This window comes from Theropithecus gelada, chromosome 17 (assembly GCF_003255815.1).
Source record: "Theropithecus gelada isolate Dixy chromosome 17, Tgel_1.0, whole genome shotgun sequence".
Lineage (NCBI taxonomy): Eukaryota > Metazoa > Chordata > Mammalia > Primates > Cercopithecidae > Theropithecus > Theropithecus gelada.
In genome coordinates this window covers 60,277,643-60,300,673 of record NC_037685.1, presented here as the reverse complement: position 1 = coordinate 60,300,673, position 23,031 = coordinate 60,277,643, and the positions used below count along the sequence as shown (strand labels likewise).

Below are 23,031 nucleotides of genomic sequence, written 5' to 3'. Positions count from 1 at the left end.
CACACACACACTGGGTTCCAGCTACACAAACTCTACCCTAGTCAAACAAATTACTCCCCCTTCCTCAGAGGCGCCTTCACTTTCATCACTGTGTTCATGCTGCTCGGCTGCCTGCAAGACCTTTTCCCTCCCTCTGTGTCTCCTCCTCCCCTACTTGCAAGATCCAGCCCAGTAATCACCATCTCTGGGAGCTCCTCCTTGGAGCTCCCAGACAGCACTTGCCATTTCTTCTGCTCTCCTATAGCCCTGCGGTGTATCCCTCCTCCAGTAATTCTCACTTTGCATTGTTAGGATTTTATGTATCTGTGTCCTTTCTCTTTGGGAGAGACCCCATGTGTTAGCTGTCAGACCGCTGGTACCTAATATAAAGCCTTGTACAGAGACTCTGGGTAAGTGTTGGAATGAATGAGTAAATTGATGAGTATGTAGCCACACTATCATTTCAAAGAAGCAATCTCAGATACAAATTTATTCCATGAATTTATTCCAGTATAGTAATGTGCTCCTGCCTGTTCATTTCACCTCATTTACAAGGGATTACTTACAGCAACTGTTCTCAACAGATAATATTTGTCCTCTTCAGTGAGCAATTGAGATGTATGAGATCAGCTATGCTCTTCGACTCTCTGAGAAACTATCTCGTGTCCTCCCCTCCTGTGTGGGCACAATGCTTCACTGGGGCCTCTGAGCCACCAAAGCCAGGCTCTGGTCACTGCAGGAGTCCTGTCTTGGCCTCTGTTGGTGAGGTGCTAAGCACTTCAGCCTTGTTCTGCAGTGTGTTATGCAATTTTTAGAGAACAGAGTCCTCAGATTTTAGGGTTTGACTTTTTTGCCCTCTCTTAGACTCAAACCCAAGTCCTTGGGTATTGGGCTGAGATGCATAACTGAACGACAGAGGTCTGGCCACAGTCAGAACCAACTCTGTTTTAATAGGGGCATTGGTTATAGGACCACACTGGTCTAACTTCCTCTTTCTTTAGGATGAGGTCTCCTCAATGCTTCATATAAATGGGTTCCTGGCAGGACCACCCTACTGGGTGTTAGACATATTCTTAAAAATTGGAATCCCATGGCTAGGGCTCAAACTGGTGCCTCCCTATCCTCACCCCCATCCCGGCCCATGCTGCGCGTGCCCACACCGTACTCCAAAACATGCTTCTCACTGTGTGCTCCGAGGTCCAGAAACATCAGCATCCCCTGGGAACTTGATGACTCAGAGCCTATACTTTAATAAAATCCCCACGTGTTTGTTTGTTTTTTTCATTAAAAATCGGGAAGCTTTGATTTTAGTAAAGGATCCAAAGTCAGTTCTGGTGTCAGGGTTCATTTCCTTTTATTTTTATTTATTTATTTTTTGAGACAGAGTCTTGCTCTGCCGCCCAGGCTGGAGTGCAGTGTTGCAATCCTGGCTCACTGCCACCTCCACCTCCCAGGTTCAAATGATTCTTGTGCCTCAGCCTCCCAAGTAGCTGGGATTACAGGCATGTGCCACCATGCCTGGCTAATTTTTTTGTATTTTTTTGTAGAGACAGGGTTTTGCCATGTTGGCCAGGCTGGTCTTGAACTCATGGCCTCAAGTGATCCACCCGCCTCGACCTCCCAAAGTGCTGAGATTACAGGCATGAGCCACCACGCCTGGTCCCATTTCCTCTTCACTAATACCCTAGTGATGAACTTTGACATGTGTGACTAAGGGACTAGACCTGGGCCAGCCAGGAATCTTTCTCTTCTGGCTCCCATGTTGGTCTCGTGCCACCTTCTGCTGGGACATCTGTGTCCTCCTCCAAAATTCTTTACAAAATCTTGTACTTGGCTTAGACTTGTAATCAAAGTAAACAGAGGTTGTGGTCTTGAAGAATACCATGGTTTACCAAATCATGGGTGGCGAGATCAAGGTCCTGGAAAATATGGATTTGGTGGGAAATAGTAAAGATGCAATTAAATAGCCAGGTTTTAACCATAAGGTTCTACGAGGCTTTTACTTCTGAAAGAAAATGACTTGGTGGCAAAAACCAGCAGTGGTAAGTATCCTGCAGAATTTTTGGTTGTCAGGGAGGTGTCATTGTCTTGCTGCATTGTGCTGCCGCCGATCACACATTTCATGTGCCTCTTACTGGCTTGAAATTGAATGTATTTGCACTTACATTCTTCCTTGTCATCATTGCCAGTCTTGACAAATGCTTTTACCTTTTCACAGATTATCATGGTGCTCGCAGGCACTTTTTCTCAGCCTGGTCTTCTATCCTTCTATTTAATGGGTGGAGCACAAATGGATTTCCTCTCAAGCCACAGAACCACTCATGTGGTCTACACAGGCAGAGCTACAACAATTATCAGATTCTTTTGTTAAAAGGGGCCTGAGGTGAACCTAGCAGAAATGAAAAGCCTTGGCTGTTATTATACACAAATATAAAACCACTTAAACTCAAGGCCACCTTTAGCAAAACCCTAATTAGGAATTAGTCTGCCAAGTGATTTCTATGAAAGCCTTTGCTTCTCTCTAGGGCCACGATCCCCAGCCTGGGCTCTACATTAGAATAATCTGGAGAGCTTTTAAAACTCCTCGGGTCTTGGCTGTAGCCCTGACCAATTTAATCATGAACTCTTGAGAGAGACCTGGGTATAGGTAATTTTAAAGCTCCTGGGTGATTCCAATGGACAGCTGAGGTTAAGAATCTCAAATTTCATCACACATTAGAATCACCTGGTGGGCTTGTAAAACTGGCTGGCTGGGCCCCACCCCAGAGTTTCTCAATCAGTAGGCCTGGGGTAGGGCCAAGAATTTGCTTTTCTAACAAGTTCCCAGGGGATGCTGTTGGGCCTGGTCCAGAGATCATACTTGGAGAACCTCTGCCCAGGGGCTAGTTTGAGAGACCTGGCCACATGGGAGGCACCTGCCCAAATGCCAATCTGTAAAAGGCACTAAACCATCACTAGACAGACGACAAGGTGGAAGAAACGACGAGAATTCCTGCCAGGAAGAGTATGTGTTGGTGGAGTATGCAAGAAAGAATACTTGGAGCAAATGCCGGGGCATTGAATCAGTGAGTCTAGATTAAATTGCCTTCCGAGGGGAGGGGGACTGTTTGGCCGAGTGAGGTAGGTATGTTAGCGGCAGAAGTGAATTGCTGGTGTAGACTAACAATAGTCCTCCTTCTCTGCCTTATGCTGTGGAGCGCTCAGTCTTTCCTCTATGTAAATATTGGCAAACACCATACTGTTGGCCTGTCCCGGGCACCCCCATGTCTTGGTCCAGCCCTGGTTTCCTCCAGTAAGCCTGCAAAATTGCCTCTCCAACCGGGCCTCCGTATCTGCATTTCTGGGGCTGGGATCAGTATGGCTCCCACTTGGGTGGCTGAATTCTATCCGGTGGGGCAGGGTGGCCTCCTGACTTTCATGATGTGCCAGGGTTCTGTCCCCACTGTTGTGAAAAGCTACTGCTGGCTGGAGACAGAGCTGGCCTCCTATTGTGTGAAACCACGGTCCTGGGACACTTCTTCTGAAACACCAAGAATTCAAGCTGCTTCCCCCTTGCTGGGGGCATCCAAGGTAACCTGTAGAGCATTTCATTCTTAATATTGCATGAGCTCCACTTTGGCGCTTTTATTTTCAAATACAGAAAGAGCATACACTTGAACGACCACACAGTCACTGTTTCTACAGGGCTGAGGCACAATAGCCATTTGGATCTGCCATCTGTTGCTACATAACAGGATGTGCCAAAACGTAGTCACCCACCACAACAGTGCATTATGCTTCAGGATTCTTTTAGACCTTTGGGCTAGCCTCAGCTGAGTAGTTTTCCTTGGAGTCTCACCTGGGTCTCTCATGCATCTCTAGTCCCTGGCATTTCAACTGGGTCCTTGGTGCTGGGCCTCCCTGTTCATGAGATCTTTCCTCATTCAGTAGCCTGGCCTGGGGCTTCCTTTTCCCGGGGGCAGCGGTGTTGCAAGAGTGTAATAGTGGAAGCTGCAAGGCATATTGAGGCTTAGGTTTTGGAACTCCTACAACACCACTCTACCACATTCTATTGGTCAAAGCAAGCCCAGCTCAGATTCGAGGGGTGGGAAGCAGATGCCTGTCTGTGTGGAGAGGAGCACAGCCTCACCAGTGGACCACACCACTGTTCCACACTTCATGTTTGCTTTTCAGTCTAGCTATTAGGCTGGAGTTTGGCCAAAAAAATACAGTAAATAACTTATAATAGTAAATAACAATAAATACTACATAATACCTTGACCCTTCTAAACAGTATCTGGGAGTTAAAGAAAACAACAGGCCCCAGAGAAGAGCTTTCTGTTCATACGTCAAATTTTGTTTTGGGTACCTGGCAGGCATGCGGGGCGGCAGCCTCTGATGACTAACATGACACCAGCAAGGGAGGACAGCTGACCCCAAGATTCTGAGTGCAGGCAGCGCTGCAGCTTCTTGGGGCTCCTATCATAGAGGCCCTGATTTAGCACCTTTCTCTGGAGGTGCAGAGACTGCAGGGACAGATATGCTTTCGGGGAGGGAGAAAGGAGGCAACCAAGCCCTACTGACTATACAATCAATATATGTATTGATTGACATACATTATTTTACTCAGTCCCGAGAGATACGGTCCTCTTAACCATGCAAAAACTGATGCTTAGGTAAATTAAATACTTTACCTACGACCACAGAAGTGGTAAGTAAACCTGGAATTATTTGAATCTGAGTCTATCAGACTTGCGAACCGGACATTTAGGGCTCCCCCTACCATGCCTTCGAACCTAAATGAAAAGAGGAGAAGGAAAAAGCATCAAGGGGAGTGTGCTAGTCTTTCCCTCCTTCTATCCTTGGAGTTTGGCCATCTCCAAAGAATGTGAGAAGCCACTGCTACTCCAGCTTCAAGTGGCCTTGGGAGATTCCACTGCTGTATGTGGCAGACACTGTTCACATCTCCAATAAGACAATTTTAATCATGTGGGTTTTCTTATCATAGGCATTCAAGGACCTCCCAAAAAACTTAAAGTCAGAAAAAAGGAGCCCTGAAGCTATCAAGGACATGATTTTATGTGGACTTCCAAACTGCTTTCCCAGATATGACTTTAAACCAGTTCAGATGACAAAGAACAGCATGAGACCCGCACTTTATTCTAGAAAAACTTGTATCAGGCAGGTCCTAGGAAAAAGCTGGGACTGCCCTCTCACAGGTGGTTTCCAGGAATCCAATGTGGACTCCTCTGCACCTTTCAGGTCCCAGAAAGCTCACAGCTTTTCCAGAATGAAATTGAAGTACCTCAGGGAACGACCCGGAAGTGCGTTTGACCCTGAAGGCAGATGCTACATGAATTGGATAGGGGAGGACATTAACTGTCCCCCAGGGAAGGGAAAGGAGTGTAAGTACTGAACATCTCAGCACAGGGCACTTTCTGTGTTAACTCAATCAAGTCTCTTCCTAGCCATCTACCGTGCACACCTGTAACTTTGTTTTATGGATTGAAACCCCAAGACTGAGGAATCCCTGCTGACTTGCTGAGGGCCACCCATTTATGAAACAGCCAAGCCAAGATTCAAACCGAGGTCTTTTTAATTTTGAAATCGGGACTCTTTCCACCAACGTTTACTCAAAATATCTTGAATGATTAAATCTAGGGATTAAAGAAAAAGGCAAGAGTTTTGTTTTCAGGGTTTAGAATAAAAAACTGTCATATTGGTGAGAAAAGACAACCATCCAAGAGACTTTTTCTCAAACAAAGTGACCTGTCAGTCACTTTGATTTCCCTGTTTGATTGGCAGTCCTTGTATAGTGAGCAACACTGGGAGCATTTATTTAAGCCCTGTAGCCCCTATGTCTCTCCCTCCTCCTTAGCATAGACCTATAAGAAGTCAAGAAGGAGAAAATAGTGTTTTCCTTCTTCTTTCTTGACCTGTTACTCGGAGAAGGACACTTTTTCAACCAGAATACTGTCATGTTACCAGAATCTGAGAAAAATCCTATCCTGCCACCTATTGAGGAGTTTTATCTTTCACTCCAAAGAAAAAGCTGGAAAGTCTGGTCAAATAGATACATGCTTTAGATGGAAATTATATGGAATGGTGTATATACTATGTAAAAATATATATGGTGGCTATATATGTAAAAATCCACTGTTGGATTTTTATGGTTGTTTTCTTTCTCTAAGTTGGCATTAGAGAAACTAAAAATATATGTAAACAGATGGGGAGGCAGGGATATACTAGAGAGGATTGCAAACAATTTCAAAAGGCAATGTAAACTCTGGCAACAACATTGCATCTATGATTAATGGTATTGTTTTCTTTTTCGGAAACATTGTCTAACTCTCTTTTTCCACTTAATGTCTCCTGCTTGATCAGATTTTTGTTCTCTACTATTCTTTGAACATTTTTATGGCTTCAGAATCCTCTCCATAAGGAACTCTGGTACAACTAGAGAAAAAATATATGTGTGGAAATTGAGTAATTGCAGTGCCCTGGAATGGACTTTGGGTACCTGTAACTTCTTGAGCGTTAGGAAATATTTGACACACATTGTTGGTGTACAAACTAAAAGTGGTTCAACCACTCACACTCCCATCCTATCCTCTGTCTTCAAAACTGGTCAATGAAAAATACCCTATCAAAGTATTTGCTACACAAAGTCACTTAAAAGGCAAATGGGAAATTCAGGAAACTAACAGGAATGAATTTTCAGGAATTTCTACTTCACTTTAGCCTTTTGGGACTGACATTAAACTTAGTGGTTCTATATCCAGATATATCTTTTCTTAGAGGGAGTAAAATCCTAAACTGTATAGAAGTAAAGTTTGCTTGATTGTTGCTATTTCTTAAATGTGCTTTGTAGTCCAAACCGATGGACATGGGATTGCCTTGCTGGAGTCATTCATTCACCATTTTGGGATAATGTTAAATACAAACTTAGGAGGGGAGGTTTAAGAAATACTCCTCTTCCAGTGATTTGGAGGCCTGTCTTTTCTTTTCCTTTTCCTTTTTTTTTTTTTTTTGAGATGGAGTTTCACTTTTGTTGTCCAGGCTGGAGTGCAATGGCATGATCTCGGCTCACCACAACCTCCACCTCCCGGGTTCAGGCAATTCTCCTGCCTCAGCCTCCTGAGTAGCTGGGATTACAGGCATGCACCACCATGCCTGGCTAATACTGTATTTTTAGTAGAGACGGGATTTCTCCATGTTGGTCGGGCTGGTCTCAAACTCGTGCCTGTCTCGGCCTCCCAAAGTGCTGGGATTACAGGAGTGAGCCACCACACCTGGCGAGGGCTGTATTTTCTCCCACAATCTCATGAGGAAAAACATGAGTCATATTAAATTTAATTTTCCTAATCCCAATTTTATAGCCAGTCATTATTCTAGATTCATACCCAGTTTCCAAGCTGAGTTCAGGCATGTGTAGAAGACTTTTATTTGATAACATTTTAATACATTCATTTAAAGATGCTCAAGGGATTATCATCAAGTAATCCATTATATTTTATTTTGAGGTATAGATATGGTCGTATTCATTGTGTTACATGTTCATCATTGAATAAGTGTTCTTATTTTTTAATTTAGCTGAGTTTTACTAAGATATATCACTTATGTTGGTGAAGAATGTGTGACTTCCTATACTAAAAGATGGAGTCTTTAAAAACAGTGTACATAGTTTGCAGGAGATCTCTATTTGTTGACTTAGATTATCTTCCATATTTCTTAGTATTCACCTATTCTACTTCTAAATGACATCTCCTAAGAGGCCAGCTTAGAGCTGAAAGACCTTCAAGAAGAAGGAATGTTTTTGATCCATCTTTGCAGTTGTGAATCCAGTACAGTGCCTGGCACATAATAGTCATTCAATAAATACTGGCTGGACTGACTGAAATCATATCCTGAGCCATTTCTCCGGGTCTGAGACCCTTCTAGGAGTCATGGTTCCTCATTGGTTCCCCTTCTAAGAGTGTGTGTGTGTGTGTGTGTGTGTGTGTGTGTGTGTGTGTGTATAAGCAGAGGAGGTTAGGAGAAATATGCCCAGGAGCTGGCAACAATTCTCCCAATTCACAGGCGATGTTCTGTTCCTTCCATTTGGGTTATCCTCTAGGTCCAGTGACCATTTTCTCATTTTTGTCTAAGCTGACCATGTTCTCCTGACTCGACTCTAGACTCAGGATTGAGAACGAGGACTTACACTGCCCACCTTCTATAGAATTGCTTCCCAAAATATATTTTCCCTGAGATGAGCCTTCCTGCTAGGATACTGTTAACTGGCTCAGGTTCCCAAACAGCACAGAAGATAGTTAATTGGAACCTTCAATTTCTAGGTACACCAACAAAGCCCGAGTCACTTTTAGAACAGTCTAAAGGCCTCCAGAAAGATGTTTTCTATATAATTTGGACTTCATAAACTGCATCAAAGTAAGCTGAAAATTAACATCAGAACTTTTTTTTTTTTTTTTTTTTGAGATGGAGTCTCGCTCTGTCTCCCAGGCTGGAGTGCAGTGGCCGGATCTCAGCTCACTGCAAGCTCCGCCTCCCAGGTCCACGCTATTCTCCTGCCTCAGCCTCCCGAGTAGCTGGGACTACAGGCGCCTGCCACCTCACCCGGCTAGTTTTTTTTGTATTTTTTAGTAGAGACGGGGTTTCACCGTGTTAGCCAGGATGGTCTCGATCTCCTGACCTCATGATCCACCCGTCTCGGCCTCCCAAAGTGCTGGGATTACAGGCTTGAGCCACCGCGCCCGGCTAACATCAGAACTTTATCACATTCAGCCTTCCAATCTCATTTCATCTCTCCTCCATTTTTATATACAAAGCAAATGATATTCTGTCATTATTTGTAATCGATTCTAAAGTTGGAAGTCTGTATGAGGAGAATAGATAAGGCTTTGTACTGTTATAAGGCTTTGTATTGTTATATCTTTGTATTGGTTGCACAGATAGTTACTATTGCCGCCATTGTTTTGTCACCTGGAATGTGAACATTTTGGTTGAAAATGATTTCCTCTTGGCTCTGGGCCATGTGTGGTACTGGCTAGGTGAACTGCCAAAAGGAAGGACACGTTAAGAACATGAAGTCCTGGCTAATGCATCATATCTGACAGTCCTCATTCATTCCCTCATTGCTGAGTCTCCACCCCGATCATCTTCCACGGTGCTCTGTTTCAACAAGCACAACATGACCTGAATATGTATCTAAAGCATGATTACTTGTGGCTTTTTTCCCAGTGGCAGGTGAAGTCAGGTAGACCCCAAACAAAAAATATGCGAACCAGGGCATTGAAAGAAGGTGATAGAGCTTTCTCCTCCCAGTATAGAGGCCGAGGAAAACAGAGTTGTGAGAAACAAGGAAATGTATGTGAAACTGTTAGAAGAAAACAACTGTTTAAAAGGGAAGATGAAGCTTACAGAGTGGAAGGATGTGGAAGTCTTTGAAGGAGAAAGAGACTCTGCTGTTTCTTTTAGCAAATACACATTGATTCTTCCGGTCTCACCTTCAACTTTATTCTTCTAATAAAAGACTCTCACTCCCTGGGCTGAGTGAGGTACCTCCACACCTGGCACTTCCCCATGATAACACACAAATATAATGTAATTTTCTAGTTCTTTAAGCAGAAATTATTTTTATGCATCATTACATATATATTTATATAGACTTATTTATCTGTTGTTCATGCTAAGCTATAAACGCTGTAAAGGAAGCAACCACGTTTGTCTTGTTCATATACCTCTTGGTCTATGTTCAGAAAATTAAATGAAAGAGTAAATGTTGAGGTTAAAGATGGAAAAATAAACAAGGTAAGGGAGTGAAAGAAAGGGGTCATATAGAGAATGTAGTGCGGGGAAAAACCAGCATTGGGTGACAGTAAAAGAAAGATAAGAAGCATAGGTAAATGAGGACAGGGTTCCCAGACTCCTGGAATTGCATCTAAGAGTCCAACCCTTCACCCAGTTCATCAGTCTCATCCAAAGGAGGTGGTGGCTTAATTTCACGGGAACAGCTTCGGCATTGGGCACTTTACTACCTTTCCACAGAGCTGTTCCTTTTGGTTTTATGTAACTTCTGCTTACTGGTTTTGGTTTTGTCCTCCAGAATGAGCTAATTCATAAGTTATTTGAAAGCTGTTAGGTTGGTGGCCAACTGATAACAGAAACTGTTGTTTTTCTTCTATCAGAGATATAGTGTCTTGGATGATTTTTTTTTTTTTTTAAAAAGGCTAATTTCTAGAAATAAAGTTCTAGGTAGAGTAATGAAGGTGTATGAGTATACATGCCCTGAGAATGAAAACCAGCATTCCCCAGGCATTGAATACAAACAACTCTAAAGTCTTCTACAGGTATTTGTAAGGAAGGCCTTAATACCACATGCCAAAATGAGTGAAAAGTTTTATTTGGTAAATTATTTCTTTTAAAAATTGAGATACTGCTGGTGAAAATGTACTGCTTTTAATAGATTACTTTTCCTTCCAGAACCTTGACTCTCAGCAAAACTTGTATAACATGAATTCCATCTAAGATAAGATTTTTTTAAGTTTTTGAAATCTTAGGAAAGCACAGCTCTTATAAATATTTACTACATGAAGGACATCTTAAGAAAATGTGAAATTAGAAAAACATAGAATAAAAACTAACAGTTTAATCAACATGTCCACCCCATTTTCTAAGTATGATTTATCTCCAAAATACGTGTAATGAAAGGCAATTATATTTCAAAGTGTTTAACTTAGAAGGAAACTGATTTTGACAATAGAAAACACAATGGTCAAGAATTGCATTTGATGAGTCTTAGAAATTTGCTAATGTAGCTTTCAAAAACTCAATTCCCCTATGATGGATAACTTTATTGCACACTCTTGGCCATTTAAATCTCAAAGGTCAGAGGGTTTGTATATATTACTGGTTGCAAAGATAGAAATCTTCTCAACTTTCCTGTTAGTGAATTTAAAGTATACCCTTTATGAACAGTCTAAAGGACTCCAGAAAGATGTTTTCTATATAATTTGGACTTCATAAACTGCATCAAAGTAAGCTGAAAATTAACATCAGAACTTTATCACATTCAGCCTTCCAATCTCATTTCATCTCTCCTCCATTTTTATATACAAAGCAAATGATATTGTCATTATTTGTAATTGATTCTAAAGTTGGAAGTCTGTATGAGGAGAATAGATAAGTCTTTGTATTGTTATAATAACACTTGGCTTTTCTTGCATGAATAGCTACAGTGCTAAGGTGCACACTTGTCTATCTCCCTGTTTGCCAGCCTTTCTTCTTCATTTTATTATACAGAAATGTGAAGGCACTATTTGGGAATCAAACTAGAAACTTGAACAATATGCATTTTATGGTAATTTAATATCATCACATTACAGCTCCATGACATATTCCTTTTTTTCCAGAAGGAACTGTGTGTGGATCTGAAGATGATGTCACATGACAGGTTATAAGATGTAGCTGAATAAAATTTAAAAGTTCCAATTCCCACTTGTATATTTTAAGTGTTCCATGGCAAGCTCCCATGCTGAATTGATAAAATATCTCCCAGATCTTTTCTGTGAGACTTTCCTTCTAAGGGAACCCACAGGGATCCACACAAATGATAAATCCATGACATTGAAACATGCTGTCATCATCTCTATAGATGCCTGTAACGTTGACACTGGACAGTAATGAAAGCAGAGTATTTGGTAAAATATCTGGACAGAGACCAAACTGTAATCCTAATGCTATATAAAACAGAAAAACTTTCCATTTTAGATTGCGAGTCACATGCGTTCCATACTGTGCTTCCAAACTGGGTAATTGTTTGTTTTAAGAGAACATGGAGGATGCCTTTGGCAGAACTGAAATTTGCAATCCTAAATAATTTAGAGATTAGAAGTCTAACATTAAGGGAGTTCAAGCATTTTATTAGGACTACTACTCTTAATAATACAACTCTATGCAAATGCTCTTGCAGCTAAAAGCATTTTGTCACTGCTCAGATTCTATGATTCTAAGGAGGATGTACAAATTGATTAAAAAAATTAACAAATTACTTTAAAAAGTCAGTTACTTTCATTAAGCCACATGTATATTTAGTCTCACATACACTGAGTGTGTTTATTGAAATGGCACCTCTACTGAGCAATCAGTTATCATGTGTCTTCCAGGTGTTCACAATTGGAAAATGTGTATATTCCGGCCTGAAACAACTTCTGAGTAGCATAACACTACTGGCAATTATGATCCATTCTATAAGACATGACATCAGAGCTCAGTTTCCCCGCAGACCTCTGAACAGTGACATTGGATAAGAACATAAGCCCGTGGCGAGTATGCTTCAAATGTAACAAGTGCTCTGCCATTGATAGAGAAAACAGAGACGTGTCCAAGCCCTGCCTAACAGACAAAATGTTCCTTTATGCATTTTTAGGGTGTAAAGAGTGTTTTCTCTGTTTGTGGCCCTTTGCATAACCAGACGAAGGTCTACCAGACTTCTCTACCGAGTATTTTACGAGTTACGTCTTGTGCCCTGTCAACCAGATCTTGACCTTTGCCCTAGGCAGCTCAGATAACTTTCATGACATCGTATGGTAAACTGAAATGACATATTGTTAGACAGCTCTGTGGAGGTGGGTTTTGAACTCATTTAATAACAGACCAGCGGTGTAGGAGTGGAGCATTTTTTGGGAAAAGGTAACTCCTTGGTCAGCAGGAGATTTCTCCCAAACCAACCTTAATTAACTCTGATGTCACATGAAAAGGAGTTGTGCATGGCTGTAGGTCATTGGAAGGGTAGGCCCCTGATGGTAGCCTGGTGACAGGCCTAATGATCAATGAATGTGCCCTGTTAAACTGTGACCCACAGAGAAGGCAGTATCAAGTGAAAAGCTCAGAGAGGCACGCGGAAGACATGTTCCCGTCATAAACATTGACAGTAGGAATGTTGATGGTATTAGAGCATTTTTTCCTGGTAAACATTTTAAACCACACAAATTTTTTTCCTTTTAAATAACTTTTATGAAGCTTAAGGAAAAATGAGTAAAGTCAATGACCCATGTATGGATGGGATGAAAACCGTCCAAGTTCTGATGATTTTAGACTTTGGCCACTTCAGTGTGATGTCTTTTGTGCCAAAAGCTACAAAACCTATTTATGGGTTTCATTGACAGACAATTAAAATATGAATTGTAAGACAGCCTTAAAATGAACAAACCAGAGCAGAATTGTTGAAATGAACATAATTGCAGAGAAGTGCCAATGCCAACTATGACGTTAAACATTTATGTGATTTCTTGATTTATTTTTTGACACCTGGATTCAAGACATAAATGCTATATACACGACTATTTTGAATTTTCTATTCAGGCTTTGAGATCAGAGACTTCACATATTGAATCAAATAGTTTAGGGATTACTTAGAATGACAAAACCTCTAAAGCAAGAAATCAGTGTGGTAAAATAGTGAGTTTAATATACTATAAAGATTTAAAGGAAAAAGTAGGTTCCTAGGATTAGAAACTTTCTACAAACTAAATATACTGTTGCTGGCCAGCAGCTGCCTAAACATTCAGTGCTATTGTGGACCTTGAAGACCAATAACATAATTACTCTAAAATAAAATATTAGGTATTTGTAAAGGTGCCCATGTGAAAGTCACAAATAATCTTATCTGCATAAGGGATTAGTCAGCAGTGAGTCAGAGCCTCATACTCTTGCCACATACAAGTCAATTTTTAAATCCCCGCCTAGAAAGAGCTTTCCCTAAGCCTAAGCTGAATGAAAAATGTAATTAAAGCACACACCAAAAACCTCTTCTAGTTCTACATCAACCTCCCCACCACCACTCAAACAAACTTGAAGTTTTCATGGAGAGAAAAGCGTATGCATGCGTGTCAGCAGGCGTGTGTGTGTGCGCGTGCGTGTGTGTGTGTGTATTTATGTGCACATTCTTTCTACATTCTGTCTTGATTTAAGGCCAATTGTTTTGGAAGACAAACCCGACATTTTAAAAATTAATATCATTGCTAATTGTGAGACGTAAAAAATATGCTTTCAGTTCATACAAATCCCCATGGCTTTCACATCATCTATTTAGTCTGTTGGTGGATGGAATATGAACTCTCTGGCCTTTCTCCATCATTCTGAAAGTGAGAGGAGATGGGACATTATAATGCTCTTCATCAAAGCATGGTCCCTGTCAGCATAGCTGGTAGTGTAGTCTCCATTTAATGTGGTAATTTAAATCTAGGCATTCACTTACAATGTCCACTTCATATTGTCTGATAAAATACTTGGATAGAGATATGACGCAGAGGTTAAGAACCAAGAGTTAACTTTTTTATTAAGTTTCAGAGCCCTATAAGAATTAGCATCGCAAATAAAAATGTTAGTAGCTTCTGGAAATTTGCAATTGCATTCTTAACCCTTCTCCCACCCTTGCCACGAACCACAAAGATTCTATGAGATTTAGTCTATGAGACTTAGGCCTTTAGTAAGCTACCTCTTAAGGAAAGAATATTTTCTCTTATTGTGAATTATGTTTAATTAACCTCGAACAACCTTTGTAAAAGGCTCATGATCTTAAATTCAAATTTTAGAAACATGATACTTGGGGATCTCTATTTAGATAAAGAGGCCATTTATCATGCAGGATTATGTACTACTGAAAATGCAGTATGCAAAATCAAAGACAGATGCATTTCATTTGAAATGAATATACAGAACTTTAAGTTAAAAACAAATAAATTAGAAATAAAAAAATTGATATAAAAGGCAACACCAGATTTATTCAGAGAGTCTTAGCTACATAATTTGTTAAAAATTTCAATTTAAATAGGGAAAATTCAAAAATGCAATTAGGAGTGATTTACAACTAACACTAAATTAAATTGAAAAGATTGTAATGGGGGAGGGAACAGTACGTTTTTTGCAACATGTTTGTAAACTTCTACTATTAGGTAGTGATGTTAGGGAACATGAAGGAAAAATTAGGTCTCTAAAATCAGCCTTCTAAAGTTTTAAGCTGGAGAAACAACTAGTGTAAAATCTCACACTGAGGGGGTCATATGTGGCAACAAATTTCAAAATAACTGGATATTCTAGGCTTTCAACATAACTCTGTGATTACTTTAGTCATAAGTTGTTGGGTTTTTAAAAATAGCTACCTTATTGAGATGAAGCTCACATACCATAGGAGGCCAGAATATGACACCCCAAAATACATACGACTGTAAGAGACAAGAATATTAAAGTAGATAATTCAGTGGTTTTCAGTCCATTCAAGAGTTGTGCAACCATCACCATTAATCTAATTTTAGAACATTTTCATCACCCCCAAAAGAAACCCCATGCTGATTATCAGTCACTCTCCATCCTCCTCCCACCAACCCCTGGCAACCACTAACGTACCTTCCTGTCTCCAGCATTTGCCTGTTCTGAACATTTCATATAAATGGAATCATACAATATGTGGCCATTTGTGACTGACTTCTTTTACTTAGCACAATGATTTGTGGGGTGTGTGTGTGTGTGTGTGTGTGTGTGCGCGCGCGGGCATGCGTGTGTGTGTGGTTATTTTGTTTTGTTTTGTTTTGTTTTTGAGACAGACTTTCTGTCGCCCAGGCTGGAGTGCAGTGGTGCAATCTCAGCTCACTGAAATCTCCTCCTCCAGGTTCAAGAAATTCTCATGCCTCAGCCTCCCGGGTAGCTGGGATTACAGGTGCATGCCACCACACCTGGTTAATTTTTGTATTTTTAGTAAAGACAGGATTTCACCATATTGGCCAAACTGGTCTCGAACTCCTGACCTCAGGATGCACCTGCCTCGGCCTCCTAAAGTGCTGGGATTACAGGTGTGTGCCACTATGCCTGGCCTGTTTTTGTTTTTTAACAATAAAACTAGAGGAACTTATTTTCTCATAATTCTGGAAGCTGGAAGTTTGAGATCAAGGAGATCAAGGTGCTGGCAGGTCTGGTTTCTCCTGAGACATCTCTCTGTGGCTAGCAGACAGCTGCTTTCTCCTTGTGTGCTTACGTGACTTTTTCTCTGTGCGCCAGCATAATGTTTTCAAGATCATCTATGTGGCAGCACATATCAGCATTTCTTTTTATTGCCAAATAATACTCCATTGTAAGGATCTGCCATATTTTATTTACCCATTCATCAGTTGATGGACATTGGATTCTCTTTCTTCCCTCCTTCCCTCCCTCCCTCCTTCCTTCCTTCCTTCCTTCCTTCCTTCCTTCCTTCCTTCCTTCCTTCCTTTCTTTCTTTCTTTCTCTTTCTTTCTCTCTCTCTCTCTCTCTCTCTCTCTCCCCCTCCCTCCCTCCTTCCTTCCTTCCTTCCCTCTTTCTTTTGATGGAGTCTCGCTCTGTCACCAGGCTGGAGTGCAATTACGCAGTCTTGCCTCACCGTAATCTCCGCCTCCCGGATTCAAGCCATTCTCCTGCCTCAGTCTCCTGAGTAGCTGGGACTACAGGCGCACACCACCATGTTCGGCTAATTTTTGTATTTTTAATAGAGATGGGGTTTCACCATGTTGGCCAAGCTGGTCTCGAACTCCTGACCTCAGGTGATCCACCCTCCTCTGCCTCCCAAAGTGCTGGGATTACAGGTGTGAGTCACCGTGCTGGGCCCGGGTTGTTTCTTTTTGGCTGTCGTAGGTAATACTGCTGTGGACATTGTGTGAAAGTTTTTATGTGAACAGACGTTTTCATCTGTCTTGGGTAGATACCCAGGAGCGCAATTGTTGAGTCATGTGTTTAAATTATGATCAACTTTATGTTTAACAATTCGAGGAACTGCCATACTGTTTGCCAAAGTGGGTTGCACCATTTAAAAATCCTACCTGCAATGTAAGAAGGTTCCGATTTCTCCACATTCTCACCAACACTTGTTCTTATCTGTCTTTTTTTATTTAAGCTTTCCCAGTCGGCATGAAGTGGTGTCTCCCTGTGTTTTTTATTTGCATGTTACTGATGACTAATGATGTCCTTTATCTTTTCATGGGCTTATTGGTCATTTATATATCTTCTTTGGGAAGGGGTCTATTCAGAGCCTTGGTTGATTTTTAAAATTGGGCTATTGTGTTTTTACCAACCGTAAGTCTTTTTAAAATGTGATTTCTAACTTACACATTGTTATCAATTACTGTGATCCCAGGATCAGAATTTTTAGCTGAAAAGGATCATAAAAACTGAAGTCTAACCTCCTGTGTTGACAGATGAAGAATCGGAGGCTTAATGTGACCTGCCCATGGCCACAACCAAACTCGCCAGTGGCAGAGCTAGGGAGATTAATGACTTACAATAAAAAAGGGGAAAACACAGATGTTTCATGATTTATATTCAAATAAAGCTCCTTTCTTACAGAGAATAACCCTAAGACTTCAGTAGAATAAGGGGCACCAAAGTGGCATCTGGTGGGAGAGAAACCAGGGAATTTGTCTTGAAGTTGGGTTCGACCAGCTAGAACACTGTTTATTTAGATTAGTAAAAATAGCAGTTTTCTAAACATACTCTTAGTCAGACTTTACATTGAGAGTCTTGAGTTTTAAAAGTGACCTCCAGGCTGTCTGGTTCATAATGACCTCTAGTGTGAGTTGGCTCTTTTAGTATCCATCATGGTAGCTCTGAAGAGCATTTGAAGAAGGAACCTCAATCATCTGGGCTTTGGATTTGGTTGCAAAATAAAGCCATCCTTTACTTGGATATGTATTCACCCTTCCCATTGAAGTCAAAGAAAAAAAACATTCCATTTTGCCTAATGAAACTAAGGTGGGAAATTAAGTGTGGCATTTTAGAACAGTCTACATATAGGCCTTCTATGTGAGGTTTAGCATGTGGGAAAGGAGAGGGATTTGTGTCAAAGAGTCATAAAGTTCTGTTCCACCTGCCAGGTAATACAGAACAGAAAAACAACAAAGAAAATACTCCGATAAGATCAATATAGGCTGGGCACGGTGGCTCACACCTGTAATCTCAGCACTTTGGGAGGCCAAGGCGGGCGGATCACAAGGTCAGGAGTTCGAGACCATCCTGCCTAACACGGTGAAACCCCGTCTCTACTAAAAATACAAGAAAATTAGCCGGGCATGGTGGCGGGCGCCTATAGTCCCAGCTACTCGGGAGGCTGAGGCAGGAGAATGGCGTGAACCCGGGAGGCGGAGGTTGCGAGCGGAGATCGTGCCACTGCACTCCAGCCTGGGTGACAGAGCGAAACTCCGTCTCAAAAAGAAAAAAAAAAAGATCAATACAAAGTGTCTGTGTTCAAATAAGTCCACGTTCACATGTTGGTTTTTTAATGCTATTAGCTTACACTGCTTGACCTTACCAGTTTTTCTAACAAAGTAGCATGGGATAAAGCCCATTTTCATGCTGTGTGTTGAGTTGTTTGTTTTGTTTTGTTTTATTTAAACATTAATTTTCCTGATGTAAGGAGATCTGTATGCCTCTTATGATTATATTGTAATTGACTTTGATGAAAACAGTAGTTCACAGAAGGGACAAGATCATTTATTGGGAGGACAAAAATCATTCTTTTAAATCAGATTTCTAGGCTGCCATGTGAAGCAGTGGAAAGTTCTGATCCCCATCTGAGCTTCATTGCTAAACTATAGCACTCCACCCTTGAAAATGAAACAGCCTGTGGATTTATTATCTAAATGGGCAATATGACTCTGAGCTACTGAGACGACCAAGCTGAGTCCCCCATGCTGTGACTATGCACGTGTTTATGGGCATGTACATACATATCTATCTTTATATAAATCACTGATAAGATGGGCAAGTGTCTAGCATGCAGTAGATGCTAAAGCAAATGTTGAATCTTTGTTACTCAGATAGGTATATGGACATTAAACTGCCTCAAAGAAATGTTTTAAGGTCTAATAATGTGAATTCAAAACATTTGAGAAATAAATATTTTCACTTTCCCTTTTTCTTATTCGTTTTCCTGTTAAACTATAATCTTGACACTTCCAATAACCTTTATGAGATTCTAGTTTCCTATTAACTGAAGGATAGTGATGTACTCAAAATCACCAGTTACTTGGAAATTTGTTTCCTTATCCTTCTGTTTTCCTTTGTTTTGGTTAACTATTTTTTATCTAGCTTCCTCATTCCAAGTGCAAAATTCACTGATATTACTGGAGACAAATTATGTAGCAACTTTTTTTTTAGAATAACCCCATTTTTGTCAGTGTCTTTTAACCACTCAGTTATGTTGTCTTCTTCTGGTTGGGGGACAGCGTGGGGAGTGCAGACAGGAACAAGTAGAGGGCACACTGTTTAAGAGATCTTCTGTAAATAGAAGTTCTTGTCAGGCGCGATGGCTTACTCCTGTAATCCTAGCACTTTGGGAAGCCAAGGTGGGCGGATCACCTGAGATCAGGAGTTTGAGACCAGCCTGGCCAACATGACGAAACCCCGTCTCTACTAAAAACCTAAAAATTAGCTGGGTGTGGTGGCGCACGCCTGTAATCACAGCTGCTTGGAAGGCTAGGGCAGGAGAATCGCTTGAACCCGGGAGGCGGAGGCTGCAGTGAGCCGAGACTGTGCCATTGCACTCCAGCCTGGGTGACAAGAGCGAAACTCCACCTCAAAAATAAATAAATAAATAACTAGCACTTCTCTCAGCTGGGCTTTGGGTGGTTCTTTGAAGTTAGCGGTTTCCTCTGATGAGGGTCAGGAGTACTGGTGTTCTAGGTTGCTGATAAAGAAAGATTCATATGATCTGGAAACCGAGATGTAGGCAGTGGAATTTACTTCATGTCACAAACAGGGGAACTGCTTCTTTTCCTGGACGGGAGCGCTCAGCATCTCCAGACAGACCACAGAGAAAACTACAAGTAATGCCAGAATTTTCCACAGGAAGCTTCGATGGATCTTTTCCAGCACATGAACAATTGCTCAATTAAATCCCCAGAGTTCTACGCCGTAAAGAAGGGCAGAAACTCTTCTGGCGTAGTTTCTCAGGGCAGGTGTTATCCATTGCTGGCTGTGGCTTTAGAAAAGCCTGGCGTTTCCACAAATCCCTGATTTCAGGCTACATGTTGCCTCAAGAAACTCATAAAGATGAGTGAAAATATGTTCCTAGGTACCTGGAGGGGTTGACTTGATCTAGGAGGTTATCTGATAGATCAATGGGATCCATATGAAAAAGGGATTTTAATTTAGTTAATATTCAGCAATTTTATTTAGGAGTACTTTGATACCAGGATAAAAGTTACTTTTAAGATATTAATTTCGGCTGGGCTCATGCCTGTAATCCCAATACTTTGGGGAGGCTGAGGCGGGTGGATCACCTGAGGTCAGGAGTTCAAGACCAGCCTGGCAAACATGACAAAACCCCATCTCTACTAAAAATACAAAAAATTAGCCACACGGATGATGCGCACCTGTAGTCCCAGCTACTCAGGAGGCTGAGGCACGAGAATCACTTGAACCTGGCAGGCGGAGGTTGCAGAGTGAGCCAAGATCGCACCAAGGCACTCGAGCCTGGGAGAAAAAGTGAAACTCTGTCTCAAAAATAAAATAAAAATTTAAAAGATATTAATTTATATCATCAGCAATACCAGAAAAGCACGTGTTAATTTAATATCTTTGAAATTATATACCCAGCAAAATGTTCTGACAGAGCAGGGGAGGGGAAGTGATTCTCCTAGATGTCGGTGACAGTGGGCATCTGCCACGTGCCAAGCAGCAAGCCAGCCTCTTCCACAGCACAGCACCGAATGCACACACCCTGCCTGTGAGGTGGCTCGCAGGCTTTCCATTTCCACTCATGAGGAGCCTGAGGAGCAGCAAATGAAGTGATGCCAAGGCCATGCAGTCAGTAGGTGGAAAAGCTAAGCCTCGGACGCAGATCTTCTAACTGAATCCAGTTTTCTTTGAGATAGTCAAACCCAAGAGAAACGCTGGAGAGCACTGCTGGGCATAACCAGGGTATTTGACACATGCATCTCATCTCACAGATCTGTGTGACCTAATGGTAAAGCCTGCATGACCATTCACTTCAAGCCTCTACCTTTGCTTCCCCTGTTTAAACTGATTTTTTAAAGTAAAACTATGCCCTGAGATTGATGTCAAATACTAAGTTTTCCTCCCTCCAAGAATCTCTTTCTTCTCTCCTGCTAACTTCTATTCCCGCCTAAGGAACGCTAATCCTGGGCCCCTCATCCCCTGCCTTTCGGAGGCATTGCAGCTGCCTGGGAAGACGGGAGGAGGAGGAGGCTGGTGAAGAAGAGGGAGAAGGAGAAGAGAGTGAGGGATGAGGGGAGGAAGGAGGCGAGAGAGATCCTTACTGATAGTATTCTGATTGGTCAATAAGAACTTCAAGGGAGGCTCAGCCTCTGTAGCACCTATAGTTCAAAAAATCATGAGGCTGTCTGTTAGGCTGTTCTTGCATTGCTGTAAAGAAGTATCTGAGGCTTGGTAATTTATTAAGAGGTATAATTGACTCACAGTTCTCCAGGCTGTACAAGCATGGTGCTAGCATCTGCTCGCCTTCTGGTGAGGCCTCAGGGAGCCCTTACTCATGTCAAAGGCAAAACAGGAGCAGGTGTATCACATGGTGACGGCAGAAACAAGAGAAGCGGGCAGGTGCCACACACTTTTAAATAATCAGATCTAAACGACAGCACCATGCCATGCATGAGGGATCCACCCCGTGACCCAAACACCTCCCACCAGGCCGCACCTCCAGCACTGAGGATTATAACTCAACATCAGAACTGGAGGGTCAGACCCAAGCTATATCAGGCTGGGACTGTGAGAAATGGAAGGTCAGAGATTTCAAGGTCATCTAGTCCAATCTCTTTTTTACAGATAAGAGAGCTGAGATCTGGAAAGAGAGATGACTTGTCTAGGGTGACATAACTAGTCACTAAAATGGATGTCATTATTGCATCATGCAGAGATGTGTAGATTTTAAAGCACTTTCACCACCTCACTTCATTGCCTCACAACAGTCCTCTGTGAGATGTTTGTCGAATGTCACGTAAGCGTGCAAACAGTTCCCTTTTGACTGTACCACTATAGAGGGAACTCACAGATTATGTAACACAAACCAAATGGCTTCTAAAACTGATTTCGATTCTAAAGTTAGTTTTCCAAATGAGGAAACTGGTTCAGAAAGGGAAATGATTGACCAAAAATATCATTGCTCAACTAATGATTGCACTAAGTCCAGAGCCCAGGAAAATTTCTGTACTTTTTATTCAGAAAAAAAGATGAGACAGGCCTACAGGACTAGATGAGCCACACTGGAAAAAGTTCAGTATTGAAAATATATTTTGGATGACACTGACATTTATTCTTGAAAGTTTTTACTAAGTTATTAGATATTTGAATATCATAACAAGTTATATATTCTAATATAATTGCATTGAACCTATATGAATCCATTAACATTTTACATAAATAGGCTTTTGGATGTTATTTAGGTCATTTGGTATAAAAGGATATATAACATTTATGAGCAAGGGTAGAGCTAGAAAAAAATTGTGTTAAGAGAAATTTGTATTAGTGTATCTTTTGCTTATAAATTAAAGATGCAAGTACATTAAATATGTAAATAAATTAAAAATGAAAAACCTTTATGGAAAGATAACTAAAAAGAGGTTAGAAGGCAACTTATAAATAACACATTTTAAAAATTTGTTTTTCAGGATCTAGTTCAGGTTCAAAATTAAAAGGTCCTGAACTGAGTTTAAAAGGCACCCAGCACGTCACGCAAGCAGGCCAGACACTGCATCTCCAATGCAGGTAAGTGACTGTGTTGGTTTGGGAATAATCTAGTCGCCATGCCTAAGGCACAATCATTCCCTGGCAGAGTAAAAAGGTAGGGACCTCAGTGATCTCCTGTGATCTGCAAAGTGCAAACCATACCCTCCAGCTTCCCATGAAAGGGGATTCATGGGGAAGGGAGAGCATTACTCACTCAGGGAAATGGGGGAAGGGATGCCCAGATAGTTCTGTGTCTTCATTCTGAGTATTGTTCTGCAGCTTTTCTGAATGTGTTGCTTTCCCGTAAAGAGGAAGATGACTACACTTAAGAGAGGACTTCCACTTCCTAAT

At 41.3% G+C, this 23,031-nt stretch overlaps 1 protein-coding gene across 3 annotated transcripts in view; it reads left to right on the top strand.

Moving 5' to 3' along the window:
* Window positions 1-23,031, top strand: part of FLT1 (fms related tyrosine kinase 1) — a 195,169-nt gene that overhangs the window by 5,377 nt on the left and 166,761 nt on the right. For all 3 annotated transcript variants that reach the window (XM_025364472.1, XM_025364473.1, XM_025364474.1), the window contains exon 2: window positions 22,623-22,719. In XM_025364472.1, the coding sequence (XP_025220257.1) occupies window positions 22,623-22,719 (97 nt within the window). The remainder of the gene's footprint in view (window positions 1-22,622; window positions 22,720-23,031) is intronic.